At 41.8% G+C, this 18,299-nt stretch overlaps 1 protein-coding gene across 13 annotated transcripts in view; it reads right to left on the bottom strand.

Annotated features, from left to right (window-relative positions):
- PUM1 (pumilio RNA binding family member 1) overlaps positions 1–18,299 on the bottom strand; it is a 78,003-nt gene that overhangs the window by 40,060 nt on the left and 19,644 nt on the right. For 10 of the 13 annotated variants that reach the window (XM_072885452.1, XM_072885455.1, XM_072885453.1 and 7 more), the window contains 5 exons: positions 18,179–18,247; positions 7,505–7,613; positions 4,656–4,834; positions 2,434–2,600; positions 1,180–1,450 (listed from right to left, as the gene is read on the bottom strand). In XM_072885452.1, coding sequence (XP_072741553.1) covers positions 1,180–1,450; positions 2,434–2,600; positions 4,656–4,834; positions 7,505–7,613; positions 18,179–18,247 — 795 coding nt within the window. The remainder of the gene's footprint in view (positions 1–1,179; positions 1,451–2,433; positions 2,601–4,655; positions 4,835–7,504; positions 7,614–18,178; positions 18,248–18,299) is intronic. The other 3 variants (XM_072885454.1, XM_072885464.1, XM_072885462.1) reach the window with 1 other exon arrangement.

Genomic DNA, 18,299 nt, shown 5'->3' with positions numbered 1-18,299 from the left:
AAAAGCAGTTCAATTATTTAGCTCTAACGTACTGTTTTAAAAAAATACACACGTGTCATTGTTTGAAAGTAATTCTAGCATTCAAGGCCCTACACAAGAGTAAGACAAAGAGTTGAAACTAGCTTCTTTTTTTTTTTCCTTTTTGAACTATACAGCAGCTATTTAGTTTAATCATTAAAATTTTTTCCATCATTAACCTCCCGAACATGCTGTATAATAAAACAACCGATAAAGCTGTAATACAGATATTTACACTGCTTTTAAGACTATGATAACTCTCTGAAGGTGGGCCTTTAGCACAAACTTGGCAACAGCCTTTCCTCAACACAGGGTGCCAACAGGCTATTTTGCTAAAAAAGATCAGATATTTCAGGAAACCCGGGGCTAGTTATATACTCTTGCAATCAGCTACAACAAAGGATTTTATTCTTCTTTGAGGGATATCATAGTTACAAAAGGAAGGCAATAAGAGTTTACAATCATTACCCAAACTAGCAGGAACAGGAGTGGATTACGAGTCAATTGTTGGATCTAGGCCCAGCATTCAAGAGAAGCCAACAGCAAAGCAAGGACTTGCGTTGCTTGTCCGGGATGAGAAGCTTGGGCTGCTTGCGTGGGAGAAAAGGTCAAACAAACCCGCTGGGCCGAGATAAAGTTTTGTAGTATTGGACTCTGACCTCAGGTTTTAAACCATGCTCAAGTACGAGCAAGCCAGTTTAAACTCATTATTCCTTCAGTCTGTTCCAGTTCAGTACTGCAGAGATCCCAAAGCAGGGCTGCAACACCGAGGCTGAACAGTCGTTTGACCTTTAAATCGCTTCAAGGGCTCGAGGGTTGGTTGTTTTTTTGTTTTGTTTAGCAGTTTTTAGTAATTTAAAGCTCTTCTCCGATGCAAACTTACTCAAGCTAAAAATGATGAATACACACAAACGTGCTGTTGGTAACTGCTGTTTATTACAGGTCCTCAAGACTGCTGTTCAGATGGCCATGTTAAGTAGATCTCCTGCATCGAGCTCCCTAGGAGGACACGTGCAGCACTCTATAGATGACAGAGATGACGAAACCACTCCAAGTCTTCCTCCGTCCCTCTCCCCACGACAAGAGCCTGAGCTCATGGTAACCCCATGACTCTCCTGGAGGAACTGGAGCGGTAGGGTAGGACCAACGGCCGACACTTACCTGCTGTTGGGAATTGTAATCAAAGAGCCCCACAGTGGCTGCGGCCGAGTCCACAGGTACTTGAGTGCCAGAATAATCGAACTGAAGAGGCTCCATGCCAACATGCTCCATGGGATCCAGAGGGACACTCTGGGACTCGATGTTGGAGAAATCCTCCACCGGCTTGGCACCATTAGTACTTGCCAGCTGGGCTAAGCCCTCTGATCCATTCTGGTTTGGACCCAGAAGATCTACTTCACTAGCAGAGTTCTGGCAATTACCAGGTGTACGGCTACGCAGAAAGAAAAGATACTCGTCACTAAGCGCGTCCATTTAATGCTATGTCACACAGCATTGATTAACAGCAACAGACACTAGCACTCACCAGAACTGCTTGCAGATGTTGTGATAAAGGGGAAAAAAAATAAAAGGATGCCCTGAAATAGTTCCCTAAATGAATTCCACAGAACAGTTTAGGTATTCTAAAAAAACCAAACAAAAAGAGCCACCCATAAAACCCCTAGTATCCCTGCCTCAAAGACCTGTTACAGTACAAGTGTAAAAAAATTCAGTTTCATTTTTCTTCTCAATTGAGAGAGTCAGTCATAACAAGACAGAATTTCAGAAATGCCAAAGTTATTTTTTCACAAAGCTATTTGGTAACTATTAACTATGTGACACTCTGGCACTGTATCTCACTTGAAACCTTTCTAAAGTAGCTGCCGTGGTTTCCTAATTACCTAACATAAGCATTGGACTGAAGTGGGAAATGGTTCGTCTCAATGCAAGGGCCAGCAGCATGCGCCTCACAGCACATTTGTTTTGCTTTTAGTTTTCCTACACATCAACACACGGCACAGCAAACAGGTAAGCTACCAAGAAATACAAATGCAATGATTACACCAATAGCCACAATTTTAGAAGGCTTTAATCTCTTGAGAGCTACAAGGAACAAGACCAAAACCCCAAGTATAATTTAGACTAGTATGTAAGCAGAGTCAACATCTTCAGTAGGTATTTCCATAGGAATACCACACAGAGTAAGTAAAAACAGGCGTGAAAGTAAAACAAGATTACAATATACAGAACTAGGTCTGCACAGACTAGAGCTATCAGATGTTATCCTCCACCTTCTCACAGTGCTTCCTTGTGCACATCATAACGTCCTTATGACACTGTTTCGATAAGCCAAAGGCTTTTTTACTACAGTGTGGAAAATCTTTCAAAAAGTGTTCGGTGTGACGCTGACTAATTATTAACTAATAGTGCACGTACCTGAAGTCTTTGACATCTGCGTCGATTCCATTCTGCACAGGCAAACCATTTGTTTTATCCATCACATCCCCCTCCTCCTTCAGATCTCCTAATTTATCGCCATCAAATGTCCCCTTATTTTTCTTATCCCCTTTGTCATTCTCATCATTCTCTGCATCCCTTGGCCCCTAGGCAAAAGAGACATTATTTTAATAAGCTTGGTTTTCAGATCAATTTTACTCTTATTCCGAGATGGTAACAAATCAAAGAAACATGTCACAATAAAGTAAGTCACTTGCAAACATTAGTTCTTACAAATAAAAATGTAGAGGCAAAATAGTCAGTCATAATCAAAGAAATAAGGGAATTAGTTCTCACTCTTCCAAGAGAAGTTTTATCTATCTATTCAGTTTCTTCCATTTAGTAATTCAGGCTCTAAAAATCCCACCCCAAAATAATTTTAAAGAATACTTATCCAAATCCTCTTTCTAGAAGGGACTTAGGCACTTCAGGATTAACTCAGGAACTTTTAAATACAACTGCATGTACTGAAGGGGTATAAACTCAATTAGCACCTCTCCAAAAGTCACTGTCTCAGTGTCAAAGATGCAGTAATTGCCTGGACAAGTGCATGTATTTGAGCAGAACAGGATCACCTCATTTTTGGGGGGCATTACTGTGATTTGCACAGTGAATTCCAAGGTACAGCTCATTTAAGAGCACTCAAGTCAATCACTAGCTCGATCAGTGGTTCATATAACCCTAAAGCACATTTTTTGGGGGGGGAGGGAAAAAGGAAGGGGAAAAAAAAGATTAAAAAAGGATTTCTGTTCTGTTGAGCATTTTATGAGTGGTATTACATCTGCAGCATTTCTGCCCTTAACGTCTGCATTTTATTTCACTTGGGAGAAGAATAAAGGGTGATTATGCCAGGGGCAGAGTTTTGAACAACAAAAGGGAGAGGGAAAACAACATAATTTATGATAAAAAACAGCAAGGGGCATATAAACATATTTATCAGAGACAGCTTTGGTGCTGTCACAAAGACAGGCATCCAAACCCTGTCTTCCACTTCATTTGAGGGAAAAGTACTCCGTACATAACAGGGCATTTGAACCCTGCATCAACTAAATAATTTTTCCATTCTCTCTAATTGGAGGGGGGGGATTTGTTCCCCCCATATTTAGAAAAAGATTTTTTTTAAAGCAATCATCTTCTGATGCTTCTTCTTAAAGAAAATAAAATCGTGCTTCCTTAATATTAAAGAGCAGACTTGGAAATGCCAATTGTAAATACAAATTTGGAGCCCAATTCTCACCCACGCAATATGATATTCACCAGTGAGGCCCTTTGTTTCAGAACTGGCATCCTGACTATCAATGCTGCAGAGCAGACACCTCTCTAACCCCCAATTCCGATGATAAATTGGCTCCTTCCACTGATTGTTCATTTCTCAAAAATCATCTTTCTTAGGCGCAGGGTTCAACAAGGTTATCAGGTGCCCACTAATGAGGGACAAAAATAAGAGGATGGATGAAGGAAACCACAAATCAGCTCCCTGAGGACATGAGCACAGCAGTCTAACAGTAACAAACCTACTCCACTTTTATGTTTTTCAACAATTCCTGATCTAGCACTTGGCCGATGAGGTAGAGCCGAGATGCAGCCCCTTTTTCCCCACTACAGGGATGGGGTTTGATTGTGCCTCTCTCACCACATCTTTAGATTCGAGGCAGCAGCAACTGTGCTCCCTTCCCCACCCCACGAAGCACAGCGACTAATGCCATTTCTCCATAGGGAACGATATGCCCTTGAAAGCATTCCCCAGCTGGAGTGGCTTTTGTAGCTACATTACGTTTCTAGCATCATTACATGGAGCTTTTTGTTCTTAGCCAGCCACAAAGCAGCCACACGCTCATTCAAAAACCACAGGTATATTTGCATACTTTTCCAACGACAAGCTTAGATGGGGTGTTACTGCCGGTGTGCTTATCCGAAGAACCAGGGGATGTCAGCAACCTTCACATCCTGAACACCCATCTCCCACACTGCATCCCCTAAGTCAAGAACAACGGTTAAACTGCTAGCCGACCCGTTTTAAGAAAGATAGCTGAACTAAGAGCAAATATAAAAGAAAGAAGAAACATCTGCCTTTAGGAATGGATTAACAAACAAACAAACCAAGCAGCAAATGGAGAAAATAACATAATGGGAACTCAAATGTCAGAATCAGGCACACTTACAAATCCTCCTTTCCTTAGGCAGGAATCTCCAGGAGATGAGCTCAACACATACTCCACCATGCTAACTCCAAGTCCTCCACTCTCTGACCGTGGTGAAAGCACTGAGTTGACTTCACTATTCACATGAAAGCCCTGACCAGGTCTTCTCTGAACCATAATTGGTTGGGAAACAGAGTGATCTGGAACAAAAACATGTGCAATTCTTATAAGCAGATCCAACTATTAAAAGGAGGCAAGTCATTAAATACGTACTCTCTAGTGTCTTAATTGTACTAAGAAGTGCCAAATTTTGACTCTGATGATGTCCATTAGAAAAAGCAGGATGGCTTTCTCATTTTTTAAATACTAGAACCTGTAAACCTACAAGCAATAACTACATTTAAAGTCTAAAATCATAAAATTTCAGAAATTTAAGTCTCTAAGTAAAGGCTGCAGTTAAAAAACCAAAGTTCTAGTTTTTTGTTTTAGTAAAACTCTTGCATTAGTACAGTGAAAAAACAATCAGTCTTGGTTTGTCATTTAAAACATCATCCTACCATTACACCAGCCTATATTTTTTTTCTTGGTCATATGAACTGCCATATTCATGTCATGATCAGACTTTCTCTTAGCTACTATTTCCTCAAGAAAAAGTTTACGAGAACTTCACTTCTTCTTCCTCTTCCCCTGTCCTCCTGCATCTGCTCCATCCCTTTATCCCCTATGCAGCATGAGGGTTTGAGATCGAACCAGAACAAAGGACAGATGTCTCCAAGGCCTTACGAGCTCTGCAAAAATTGCTGGCTGGGCAGCAGAAAGTGACCTTACATCCCCAACGAGGGAAGGGAAGAAGTACTCTGCTCCTGCCTGCTCAGACTGGCAACAGTCAGCCAGTTGATAACAACAGGCAGCAGATAGAGTAGTTGCCAGGGGATGGTTGAAGGGACATGCAATGATATCGATACTGTAGTTTCCTTATAAAACAGGCATAAGCTGTCAAGAGAAGTAATTCTATTCTGTCACTGCTCCCAGCTATGCTTTCCTGCCTTCTCCCTCAAGCCAGCACAAGAATCTATGGGGCCACAAAGTCAAGTGGACTAGGAAGACTTTTCCAGGATAAAGTTAACAAAGAAAAGATAAAAGCTAGTTTTAACCCAGATCAATTCCCCAGCAGGTTTCATTGCACTGCTTGTACCACCAGGAGGGGAAGAAAGGAGTGGCCTGCATCAGACAGGACTGCTTCTTTTAGCGGTACTGGCTTCAAATGCTTTAAAACTACAACTTCAAGGCAGAGTAGCGAAGAACCAAAGCCATATGGGAGGACTGCAGTGCATAGTGTGGACACAGACAGAAAGGAAAATGGATGGAGCGAAGGGCATCTTACAGAAAACCAGGCTTCATTAGTTCTACTGTTCATGGAACAAACTAGTCTTCTGGCCAAGGACACTTCCACACCCCACCTCCAAGTTGTGCTCCTTGCTCTGGGGCAGTGACCTTGAGCAACTGCTCAGATCATGGCTGCTCTCTTCATTTTAGATGAGCAAAAGGGGAAACTACAACTTCCCTGACTCACAGACAGCAGCGCAGGCCATGGCTCAGGAATAAAGGCTGTAAAGTGCACAGGATTAATTGAGAATACACAAAGGAAGAGATGAGACGAAGGGCTTTGACTCACGGAGATTTGTGATCAACCAGCGTAGGAGGTTACCTCCCCCAGATGTCTACCCTGCCTGTCTGGTGGATGTAACCAGCCCAACAACAGAGGCAGCAAAGGAGAAAGTCTCCTTCTCAGCTGTTGCTGTTCACAGTCTGGCTCAGCCCTTTAATCCACCCTCAACTTCAGTTTATATTAACAAAACCAGGCACAAACTGTTGCGGAGGCCTGGATGCAGGCGCTGCTGTGGAGATCCACTGCGGACAGGCAAGTCAGACAGCTGGAGGCAGCAGCTCCCCAAAATCTCCCCAGTACCCAGCCAGACTGCAATATTCATCTGATCAGATTTTGAGAAGCTTTATCCCTTTTTCACAGGCATTTTGAAATTTAAATAATAAAAAAATGCCCTTATCACTATCCCAATACCTTCACCCTAATAATGGATATTTTCAGGAGGAAAAAATCCCCACACAACAGTGACATTCCTCTAAATCACATCTCCCCTGGAGCTGTAGTTCTGCGCAGTTGTTTAGAAACTGCACCAGATACTCAGCAGTGTTTAAGGAGCATATTCATTACATACAGAAAGCACAGAAAATAAAAAGTAAAAGGTTAGCATTTCAAATTCAGCACATGCATGTGGTTTTTTGCCATTTAACTAAAACCAACCTGAACACTCTGCCCTTTAATTCAAAATAAGGGACAGTCTCTGATCCAAGAACAAAATTCTTGGCAGATAAACTTCAACACTACTAATTCAAAGCATCGCTTCTTTTTCTTTTTTAAACTGAACATTGTTGGGTTTTGGTTGGTTGGTTTAGTATTTTAAAAATTGTAGGGTTGTTTTTTATTTATTTATTTATTATTTTACTACTCTTGTTCTCTAATATCTTTGTTCAAACTTCAAGTAATCCGTCCCAAGGCAGAAAATACATCAGAAAGTTTAAACTGAAAATTTTAATGGCAGTCTAAAATTTTTAAGCAGATAAACATGAGAGTACACACGTTCACATTAGACAATCTTTTTATAACTATGGACATCGTTTAACTATCACAAAGCAATGTGGGTTTTCCTATTAGTTTTCTATTATGTAAAACAGATGTTTTTAAAAATCTTTTAAAAGCTGTGTCATCCAGACTGGCCAGCAATTTTGAGTAGATGAGTTGCACATTTCTGTATTCAACTCCAACTAAATTAAGTAAATAATTGAGCTACCTGATGTTCCCCAAGCACTGTCTCTCCACTGATCTCCCAGAAATATCCCTTTTGGTCCATCTTTGCTGGAATCATCAGATTCCCAAAACTTTTTACCCGGCAACAGCTGCTGCAATTAAAAAAAAAACAACAAAAAACAAAAAACAAAGCATGATTAAAATAAGTATAAAATGCAAACATAAACCGTAAGCGTCTCCTTTCCAAACATGAATCAATCATTAAACACAAACTGATACATGCTTTATAATCAAAATATTTATATACTCCTAGGGTGAAAGCCATACAGCAACTGAGATAATGGTTCAATCTCAGCAATCGTCTTACATTCTTAAATGCTTTATGAACCCCACACACGTAAGCACACACATACAATTTACATTCTCCAGCCTCTCAGCATGAGAGCTACTCGCAAGAAAAATATTAGCAGAAAAAACTGTTCTGATCAGAACATTATTGTGACTTCCACGCGAGCTGTGAGGATACCTCTAAAACTACCCAGCATTTCCAGCACAAATTCTTGCCTTCAAATACCGAGGTTCTGATGCTGGCAGGGACAGAATAGCTCAAGAGGTGCCAAGAGCTCTCACTTCTCGCTTGTTTAATGACTGCTGAGGACTCTCCATGCTATGAAGGTTATTTGTAAACACTAATAAGAGTGAACAGTTCTGGGCCACCGCACCTGCCGTGCATGTATTGTTCCTACTGGATGAAAAGAAAAAGGTTATGCACTTACTGAGAATGAGACAGAAAGTCAGCCTTGGCTTGAATGAATCCAAGGAAGATTGTTCTGAAGTTCATAAGATGGCAGAAAGAACAGCATGCCCTATTTAGCAGATGTATTTTGAAAATACCAGCTTCACCGAGGAAACACCTGCCACGTGGCATCTACATATGGCAAGGGGAATTTCGAGCCTTGCTTAAGTGCCTTAGATGTCAAGCCTACAATCTCCAAATTAAATCTTCAGGCTGAATGAGATGTATGCAATTCAGACCGGAAACAACAGTACATTCATAGCAAATTAACAAAATAAATGAGCCTTGCCTGCTGAAGTTGGAATAAAACTAAAGGAACCGGAAGGTTAAGCAGTACTTGCATCTGTTTGAAATTACCGTAGTCAAACAAGAATCATCAGATTAGTCGATGTCTCCTATATATTGGAAGCATTGATAACTCTATACTCCATCGCAGACGTGCAAACTGAAGGCTACGGCGTAACAGAGTAAATAGGCTGCTGGATGAAGGTGAAGCAAGCATAAATGATTTAAGAGGTCCCAGCTTGCAGCATACTCTGGCTTAAGACAGACAATCAGACAAGTTGTGCTCACCATTTATTTTTAACTTAAGGAAGGTCTATTTACTTAGAAACGTAAAGCAGGTCTGTACGTATGAGATTAAACCCGAGGTTCAGATTTGGATGATTGGACAGATTACACAGAAGACAGGTATTATAATGAAAGCAACATCAATGGTACTCCACACTTGAAAAGCAGAATTCCTTCCAAATTCCTTCTTTTTTTAAAACAAACCAAAAAAACCTGAACAAAAACCAAACACACACCCCCCCCCCCCAACCACCACAGATAAGAGAGCAATTGCATTCAGCTATTTAGCTAACACTGAAAGTTGCTGTTCACTAAAAGCAATCCTTCTTTTGCGCCAAGATCAGTAGAGAATAAGATCAATCCACAACTTAAACAGGGCAGTCGCCTACAAGGGAAAATAAATAAATAAATGCAATCCCTTTGGGAAAAAAGCTTGTACAGGCACAAGATGGAGGGCAGGCAGGGTGGCTGAGCAGACCTCGCAGCAGAAGCACTGCTTCTTCAGGGGCTCTCAGTCAAACCTCACGCTGTACACAGACGTGCGAGTTTTACAGCAGCAGAAACACGCTCCCAGCTCCTCAGCTCCCTGCTGCTGCTGCCCGTAAGCCCTGAGCAAGAGCTGGCACGGAGGCACTTTCCAGCTGAACTGAAATATTTATGCATACACCTGCATATTGTCTATACAAGCACACGGGAATGTAAAACAAAGCAATCTTCATGTACAGAGGTTGAATCAACATCTCCAACTAACACATAACAGGTCAAATTTTAGGATGACATGTGCAAGTAACACTCCTCTTGTGCCAGGCACACCAGGAGCTCCAGCACAGAGGTTGCCATTTCTGAACCAGCTGAGATCCTCCTACAAGGCTGAAGACACCATGCATGTGTGTGTGTGCTGTTTCCTGCCACAGCGCTCAACAAAACTTATTTACGGATGAATGTTGCTCAATTAAATTGCAGTTTTTCTTTTAGTGAAAGTATACACTTGTATAACTTCCCCACCCTAACCTCCTCTTCCAATTCGCAATAGCCTTCCTCCTACTAATTCAAAAGCAAAAATCTTCAGATTAGTTTTCAAACGAAGGATGAGCTGAGCTCATTCACCTTCTGTGCCCGAGCACAACGCAGCATACTCCAAAGTCCCTCACAGGTATGTACACTTGAGCCCTACCTGGGCGTACGGACTCCAGTACCTGGGCCGTCCCTAGGGCAGGTGAAATAGCTGTACAGAACGCGTCAGGGACACGCAGGACTTGTACCTAGTCTGCTTCACAGGATTCATTATAGATGCAGAGTCTAGAATCACAGAATGGTTTGGGTTGGAAGGGACCTCCAAAGATCATCTAATCCACACCCCCTGCAATGAGCATGGACATCTTTTGAGCATCTTTCAAGTTGCTCAAAGCCCTGTCCAACCCGACCTTGAACACCTCCAACAATGAGGCATCCACAACTTCTCCGGGCAACCTCTTCCAGTGTCTCACCACCCTCATTGTAAAGAATTTCTTCCTTGTGTCCAAGATGTCTCCCTTTAGCACAAGGAAGGAAAAAACTTCCTTTCCCTACAGTCAAATATTTGTTCAAAACACTGGCTTTGAGTATCAGAACTTTTCAGTACGGCAACACCAAACTTTTGTCTTCCCCTGTTCTTCGATATTTGGCACATCATCCACGCCTACAAACTCCATATTCTGCACACAGTCTGTCCAAGCAAGACCATTTAATCGCCTATTTTCTCTACAAGGTATCCCATTCTAGTCTCAATCTTTTTCCACAGCAAGTCATTTCCACCCAAACCTCTCAAAAAGGTTAAATTTTGAAGAAAACATTTTAATCCGAATGCTAAGCTACCTTTGGGTTTTTATTGTCTTCTTCCTACTGAGAGAACAAGACTCAACTTGTTCTTTTAACTCTCAAACCACTGAGTAGAAAGCATGGTGTTTTCCCCAGCTGCTCCTTCTCTGCAACCAGCAGAAGAAACATCATGAGATACCAGCATGTCACTCACTTTTTAGAAACGTGTCGGTGGCTTTAGGATTTATCACTGCATCGTAAACACAGCATAAGACTGCTCATGATTCTCTCAACTGAACGATAAAAAGCAAGGAAACTTGCACCGTACTCCTCTTTTATGTAATCCAAAAATAACCCAAGAGAACTGTAAGGACAAGTGACTCCCATCAGCAAAACTCCTTTCAAAACACACAGACTAAGCTGTTCCTCCATCTGCACCATGGGGTGACGTTAAGGAGGTGAAAGCCAAGGCAGCACTCTCTAGTACTTATAAACATACATCAGGTGTGTTACAATTTTTTTTAAGCTTCTGTCATTCCCATATTTCTTAAAATGCAGCTTTTTCACTCCTGCTGCTGCCACCCCAGCAAAAATAATGACTCTCCTCCTCATTCCATTTCAAGGAATTTTGAAGAAGAAAGCAATACAGACCAATTAAAATTTTAGCCGCACCTCAACACTTCTCAGTTCCTTTGACAATGCCTTACAGTGTAGAATCTACAGCGCAGGCCACAATCTGTTCTGCAGTCACACCTCAAATAAAGGATGAGAAGGTGCATGGGCTTGCAGAAGGGAGACAGGAGAGAAGTGAGCAGAATAGAGTGTTTTCTTTTCAAGGAAAGAGCAATGTCTAGTTTACAAGAAAATTAAACTCCTTTCATAAGCTCTTGAGTTTCCAAACTGTTAATAAGTTTTCCCGATAGACACAAGAAAGCAATAGTGAATTCTAAACTTATGAAATTTATTTCTACTTTAAGGTAAATGAAAAAAATGGAACCTAAGCAAAAAATCAAGTATAATGCAAACCTAAGAGGAAATCTGCATCTGTAAACCGGCACAGAAAAGGGCAACAGGCAGCCCAGCAACTGCTGGTAAGTACAGCCACAGCAAGAGGTAATCTCAACATTTGTAAAGCAACCCTAAAATCTGAAGCAAACACATGTAAAGTGTTTGGTAGCTACTTCTGAGGAAGTCTGCTAGAGGTAACTAAGTTCAGCCTCCCTTCTTGGTTTTAATACTTTGAGGTACTCACTTTCTCATGAAATATGAACAATGGCAACAAAATGAGATTTTTCATTTCTATCATTTTAAAATTTACAACACATTTCCAAACCAGCAGCTCCAGCAGAATGCATCGGAGTAAGGCCATGCCTCAACAATACCTTGTCTTCAGCAGCAACACCAGGCAAAGGTACTTCCCCCTGCATGTCCCAGGTGCCAGAGCAGATGCCCCCTCAAAGCCCCTCTTTAGAAAGAGGAATCTTTGGCAGGTCCATGTTGCAAACTGGTCAGAGCCCTTGCAAAGAGCAGCCTGCAAATTCGTCTGCTGAGTGGGCTCAAGGAGGTAAGAGGAGAAGTTTGCAACACACCCGCAAGCACCCTCTGGCCGCTGTAAGAGCAAGAATACTTTCAACCAGTATTGCCAACACAGGCATGCTGTGTCTCACGAAACACTTTCACATCTCAATTATAACAAAATTACACACTAAAGATGTGGAAAGGGACATCCACAGACATGAGGCACCAGGTTCAGACACATTTTGTATCTAGCTACATAAACCAGGCGTACACTCCTAACGGAAAGATAAGTAAAACGAACACACCATATGAACATGTGTTTACAAACCACAGCAACAAGCTGTGTTATGAAGTGGAATATAAAGAGAAAGCTTTTATTTGTATTCTGGTTGCTCATTTAAATAAATATTTCAATTTTCCTGACCATACAAACTGGGTCACTACCACAGAAGGTAGCAAGACCCTTTCCTCTGGCTGGAGGGTGACTTGAGACTAATTTAGCCCTTTATTCTTTCACCTACCCTCTACCCCTTTCTTAAGGGTGAAAACACATCCACTTACCAACGAGATCCTGAAGAACTGCACCCAAACACCTTCTTACAGTTTTGCAGTGAATCACAGACAAGGATTAGAAAAAATTCTAATACTCACTACCTCGTGCACACACACCCCCTTACTGCACAAACAATTACAACTCTGACTCCTACAGTTTAATCTTTTCCCCCCAGAAGCATAAGGTTTCCGACTGGAAGCTCCGTACCATAAGCAGAAAGAAACAGAATATAGATGTTTATTTTACATACAGGTTCTGGATGTATTTACAGATATTGGGGAGGGGAAAAACCGAAAGACAATATTAACAGATGGCAATGGGGGTCCTTGTTCTGTCAAGTACTGCTCCAACCAAAACTAGAGGTTTAGCAAGCAGTAATCATCTGTCCTGAATTATGCAACAGGCTGCCAAGACAACAAATTTTTCCTCAGGGAAAGTTATCAGTTGCAATGGAAAAAAAACCACCCCACATTATTTTAAGTGAATATCATCCAGTTCTTTAGGTTTGAAATTAAAAAAGAACATGCAGCAGTTTAGAACTAGACTAGTTTATTTGTTCCCCAGTTTTTGTTAAAATTGACCCTATCTAGTATGAAAATAATCCCTCTAAGCCCTCTTACAGAAGACTTACAGAGGTAGGCCAATATTCAATTTAGCAGAGCAGGGAGGCGGGGGGGGGGGGGATGACTTACACATCAACAAAAGCAATTCTACAACCAGCAAGTACAGAGCCTGTGCATATAGATCCCACTGAGATGGGATTACGAATTAGACAAATTAAGTAAACTGATCCCCTTCAGACAAGCCAAATATGAAGATAAAAGAAGCCATCTGTGCAGTTGGAGAACTCAGTTTATCTGCAGCAACAGGTAGGAGAAGGCAGAGCATGTATTTACTAGTCACATTTGGGCAGCACTGCAGATTTACAAACACTAAGATGTTATCTACCCTAAAAAATGTTGCCATCTAAAAACCAAACAAGATAGGGAGGCTGAGCACACAACGGGCTGGAGTGCCACGGGCAGCTGTACAGCTGCTGCAAGGACGGCTTTTGCTCTCCCATCCCAAAGAACAGGCAGCTTTCTGCCAGCTCAGAGAGTTAAACTGGCTCGCAGGAGGGTCTGATAGCACAAAAAAAGGGGCAGGATCATATGATTGGGAATATAGTGGGGATGGTTAAAATAAATCAAGAAATAAATAAATCAATCTCCATCTTGCCAGGCTGGCAAGCTGTTAAGCAGTCTAACTGCATTTCACTGACCCCGCAGCCGTAAGCTGCCCCTCCGCAGCTGCCAGCGGCCGCCTGACCATCCCCCGGTGCGCTCCCGCTTGCCCCAGTTCTGGTGCTCTCAGACCCTGCACTGAGCTGTCCGGACGTGCCAGCGTAGCTGCTGGCACCATCACGCTTCACAAACACGGCTTCAGTCCTCCCATTTCTAATGCTGCTAGCACGAGATAAATTGAAGGGGGAAAAAAAACCAAACCACTGAACAGAAACATTATTCAAAACTGTCAATACTCCCCAGCCCAGCTGCCAATGAATCATAAATTTATGAGAACACAGTAAAGGCATCATTAGCAGGGAAAGCAGAGTCATGTGGGAGTTTTTAGGGGTTTTTTTTTTTTCTTTTTTGTTTGGTTGGTTTTTTCTTTCTTTTTTTTTTTAAAAAACAGGTACAAGAATGTCTACACCCAGTGTCAAAACCACTCTGCTTAAAAAAAAGCGCTGGTCACTGGAAAGGCAGGGGCTTATCTAGGATGGAACCAACTGCATCAAGGGGACATAAACAAGGACATGGTGAGCCACCTATCACTTCAACCTTTGATTTTAAGAGCTCTGCTACAACGAACCATGGGGGTTGTAGCGATTTCACTGCTTGGCCAGTCAGACCTACACTAGACTCCAGCACTAAAACCTGCAGGGGACAGCAGCAGAGAGCAACAATTACATGCTCGTCAGATGAAGTGGAAAATATTTCTGAACAGCATTTCTTTTCAAGTGTAGGATGAGATTCACTGGTACCCCTGATATTCATACTTCAAAATTTTTGGTCCAATTCCTTCCATTTTTGAAGTTAAGTACCTACCAGTTGCCTAACGTCTTTCTGTTCCCATCCTCCTCCCACCCGCCTGGATTAAGTTACAGCTAGCTACTCACCCAGCTGCTCTTTTATTCTAGACGCAGGCTTATCTCACAGCATAACCTACCACCAAATCAAGAATGTCACCACAGTTCAAAACGCACGTAATGCACTGATGACAACGACAAACACCACCGCGCAGTCTCTCCGCACTGTCCGCTATCCAAAAAAGACACTGCACGAATATTCAGTATCACAAAGCTACAGATAAAAGGGATTTAAGCAAAGAAAAGCAGATATCCAGCTCCCCTGTCTTGAAGGCTGGAAAAGAGAACTTGCATAGCTCATGTTAAGCCTCAGAAGTATCACTGCATGTGATCAAAGACCTCAGAAGGCAGCACAAGCAGCGTGGACACATGTTCTGGTCTATGTGCTAAAGCAGCAAAACCACCTGGCCCCGACGTGCGACTTCTGAAGCGCCGTTCTCTTTCTTCACCAATTGCTATACACCATTGCTTTTTATTACTTTCCAGTTCCACATCTGCTGAGAAGGGGAGTTTGATACAAAACTAGCAAAGATTTCATTGCGCTTACATGGCTTGTAGTAAGGCTCCAAGATGACTTCCTTCGTTACAGCTAACAACCTGGACAAAGCGCTAAAAAAAAGGGGAGAACAGATACCCCTTTTAGAAAGCTACTTTCAACATTATCGACCATGTTCGCTATCAATGGCCCAAATCTTTTCCATTTTGGAGCAGAGCAAAAGGGTTTCTGTGCTCTTCTTTTCAATGTCACACTTGAGAAAGTATTGCACTTCCACTCACACAGAAATTTAGGGGGGTACAAGGCAGGTTGCGGGGGGGGGGGATTTTGAAGATGGAAACAGCCACAAGGCAGATGAAAGTTGTGGGGGTTTTTAAAACTATTCTTAATTTTCCCAGATTAGGATATCTGTTCACCACCAAATATTATCTATCCTGCTGTCAAAATGCAGATAAGGGATTTAATTGTTTGACAGCGCCCTTTAAAAAAAACAGCTCTGATTCCTCAGAGGTACAAACTCCTTAAATCACTAAAAGTATGATGATGTTGCCTACTAAGAAGCAAGAAAACAAGAAGATAAAAAGATACACTAAACGTGTAAACACTCTTTTCCTCATCTTTCTCCTCCAGGTTTTTCACTATCAACTCAAAGTATAAGATTATTGACACTTCCTGCAGGTAAGGCTCAGAAGACACAAGATCAAGAAATACAAGTCAAATTTGCTCTTTTCCTCATTTATTTCAGACTTAATTTTTTTCTCAGTACACTGACTTTCTCCATGAGTTTCCTTCACATTCCAGGAGCGGGAGGAGGGGAGGAAATCATCCGTGCCTTGCTAAGGCATCTAAACAACAGATAGGGCATGCTGCACAAAATCAAAGCCCGTACTTGAAGAACACGGTCTTGAAAACCAATACGCATATCCTGCGGGGATCTCAGTTTACATAGTTCCTTAAATTGGCCAGCTGGATGTATGCTGAAATACCTTAAGAAATACAGAGAAAATTCAACAGATAAAGAAAAGGAACTGTGCGACTAAGGGAGAAAAGACCCAAGAGGAACAAGAAACAGTGTCTTAAAGAGAAGGGTGAAATGTCACCTTTCCTGGAAAAACATGCATGCTCCAGTATGTGGAAAAGCCCAGTGACAAAAAGATGCCATCTCCAAAACTTTCTGCATCACCATTACAAGAAGAAGGAGGGGAAGAAAAAGGTGACTCATCATTGGAAGGCAAACCTCACATCCTCCAAAACAACAAACCCAAATTCACTTCTTTCAAGAAATGGCTAAATAAGCTACGAGTTGGTAAAAATCAGCATATTTAGGAATGCCTTCAGGCATTTAAGCTAACGTGACCTAATGCCACAGTAAGTACAAAACAAGTGCCGTACTTACTCTTACTGGGCTTTCAAAGAGCCTGTACGCTCTATATCTGAAAATGAACGTCTTGCTCAAGTGATGTGTTAAAAAAATAATATTCACAGAACATTCACACCCCCGTCATTCCACTGGCATGCTTCATATGGAGGCACATCAGCTGTTTTTCAGCAGCTTTAGACAGAATTTTAATGTCATGTTTTCTCCTTTGTAAATCATTTTCACCTACTCTTAGTCAATAGTCTCAATGTAGGTTAATATAACCTAGAGAAACAGAGATTTTCCTATCAGCTACTGTCTCAAATTAAAATGCAACTCAGTATTACGATCTTCCAGAGAAGGAAGGAAGGAAGGAGAGGAGAGAAGCTAAGCTGCAAGCACCATGAATTCCCTGAGGTCTTTCACCTGAGAGAGGGCATCTTCCTACGAATCCCACCATGCAATAGTCCTGGTTTGCTGGTTTCTCCAAAACAATAATTTTTGGCTTCTAAGGATTTTTTTTTTTTTTTAACCTGGCTCATAAACTAGGTAACAGAGATAGGATGGACCAAACGTGGAAAAAATAAACTAGTCTGAACTTGACAGACAGGAACACAAAAAGGAAGGCTCTCCAAAACGACAGACCTGTATCAAACTGACCTGCCGCACATTAATATCCTCCTACAAGACATGATTTTTCTCTTCTCTGTTCTTCCACAAGCCTCTAAAGGGACTGACTATAAAGGAAAAGGGAACAAGGCAAGGAAAAGAAGTGTTTACACCCAACTTTCAGGAACCTAACACAGCCAACTACAGAAACTTGCCATTCTTTCAAGTCACCCTAGAAATAGGTAAATTCTCTCTTTTCAAAGAAAACCAATGGCCATCCGCCCCAAATCTGCCACCTCCTTACTGTGCGTTGACATTAAAATAACCCTCACTGGGTTTCTATAAAGTTAGAACTGAAGGGCCCATTATCTGACAACTCCTTGCTCAGTCCTTTGACCTGTCCGAAGCACTTATCACTTCTGCAGCCCTTGATTACGTTGCCCAGCTACTTTAAACGTTAAACACAGTCCTGTGCTCTATGACAAGAGCCTAAAGGTGGCCAGGAGTGGAAACAGGGCAGCAGACAATGACAGACAACTAAACCCACAATATTATGGGGCCTGAGATCACTGGATCCCAAAATAAACATGCTACAAGTATTGTAACGCTTGTCACAAGACACATTTCTAACTGTTCTTTTACAACCACCATTTTACTGTTTGATGATACAACAGGTGGAGGGCTTAGCTGTTCCTCCTACTAAGATGTATTCCAGCCTGACAGGTTTTTATTTTGTTAAAGCGCACACACGCACACACACACACACAAGCTTCACAGTCATAATGGAGAACTCTCAAGTTCAGAATCATACCAGCAGCCTCAAAAAACTGTTATTTATTTTCTTCCTCCCCCCAAAAGACACAGATTTTTTTTCCTATAGGCCTTTCACTTACCTCTCCCATAGCCCGTCCTTCCAGAGCAAGCGCTTGAAAATCATGATTCAGTTCATCCATGGAACGCACCTATTTATAGATGGGTAAGAAAAATACATGAGGAAATGCTTGTATTTGTTTT

Source organism: Ciconia boyciana, chromosome 21 (assembly GCF_034638445.1).
Source record: "Ciconia boyciana chromosome 21, ASM3463844v1, whole genome shotgun sequence".
Taxonomy (NCBI): Eukaryota; Metazoa; Chordata; class Aves; order Ciconiiformes; family Ciconiidae; genus Ciconia; species Ciconia boyciana.
Note: the sequence above shows the minus strand (reverse complement) of the source record. Positions and strands in the feature narration are given on the sequence as shown.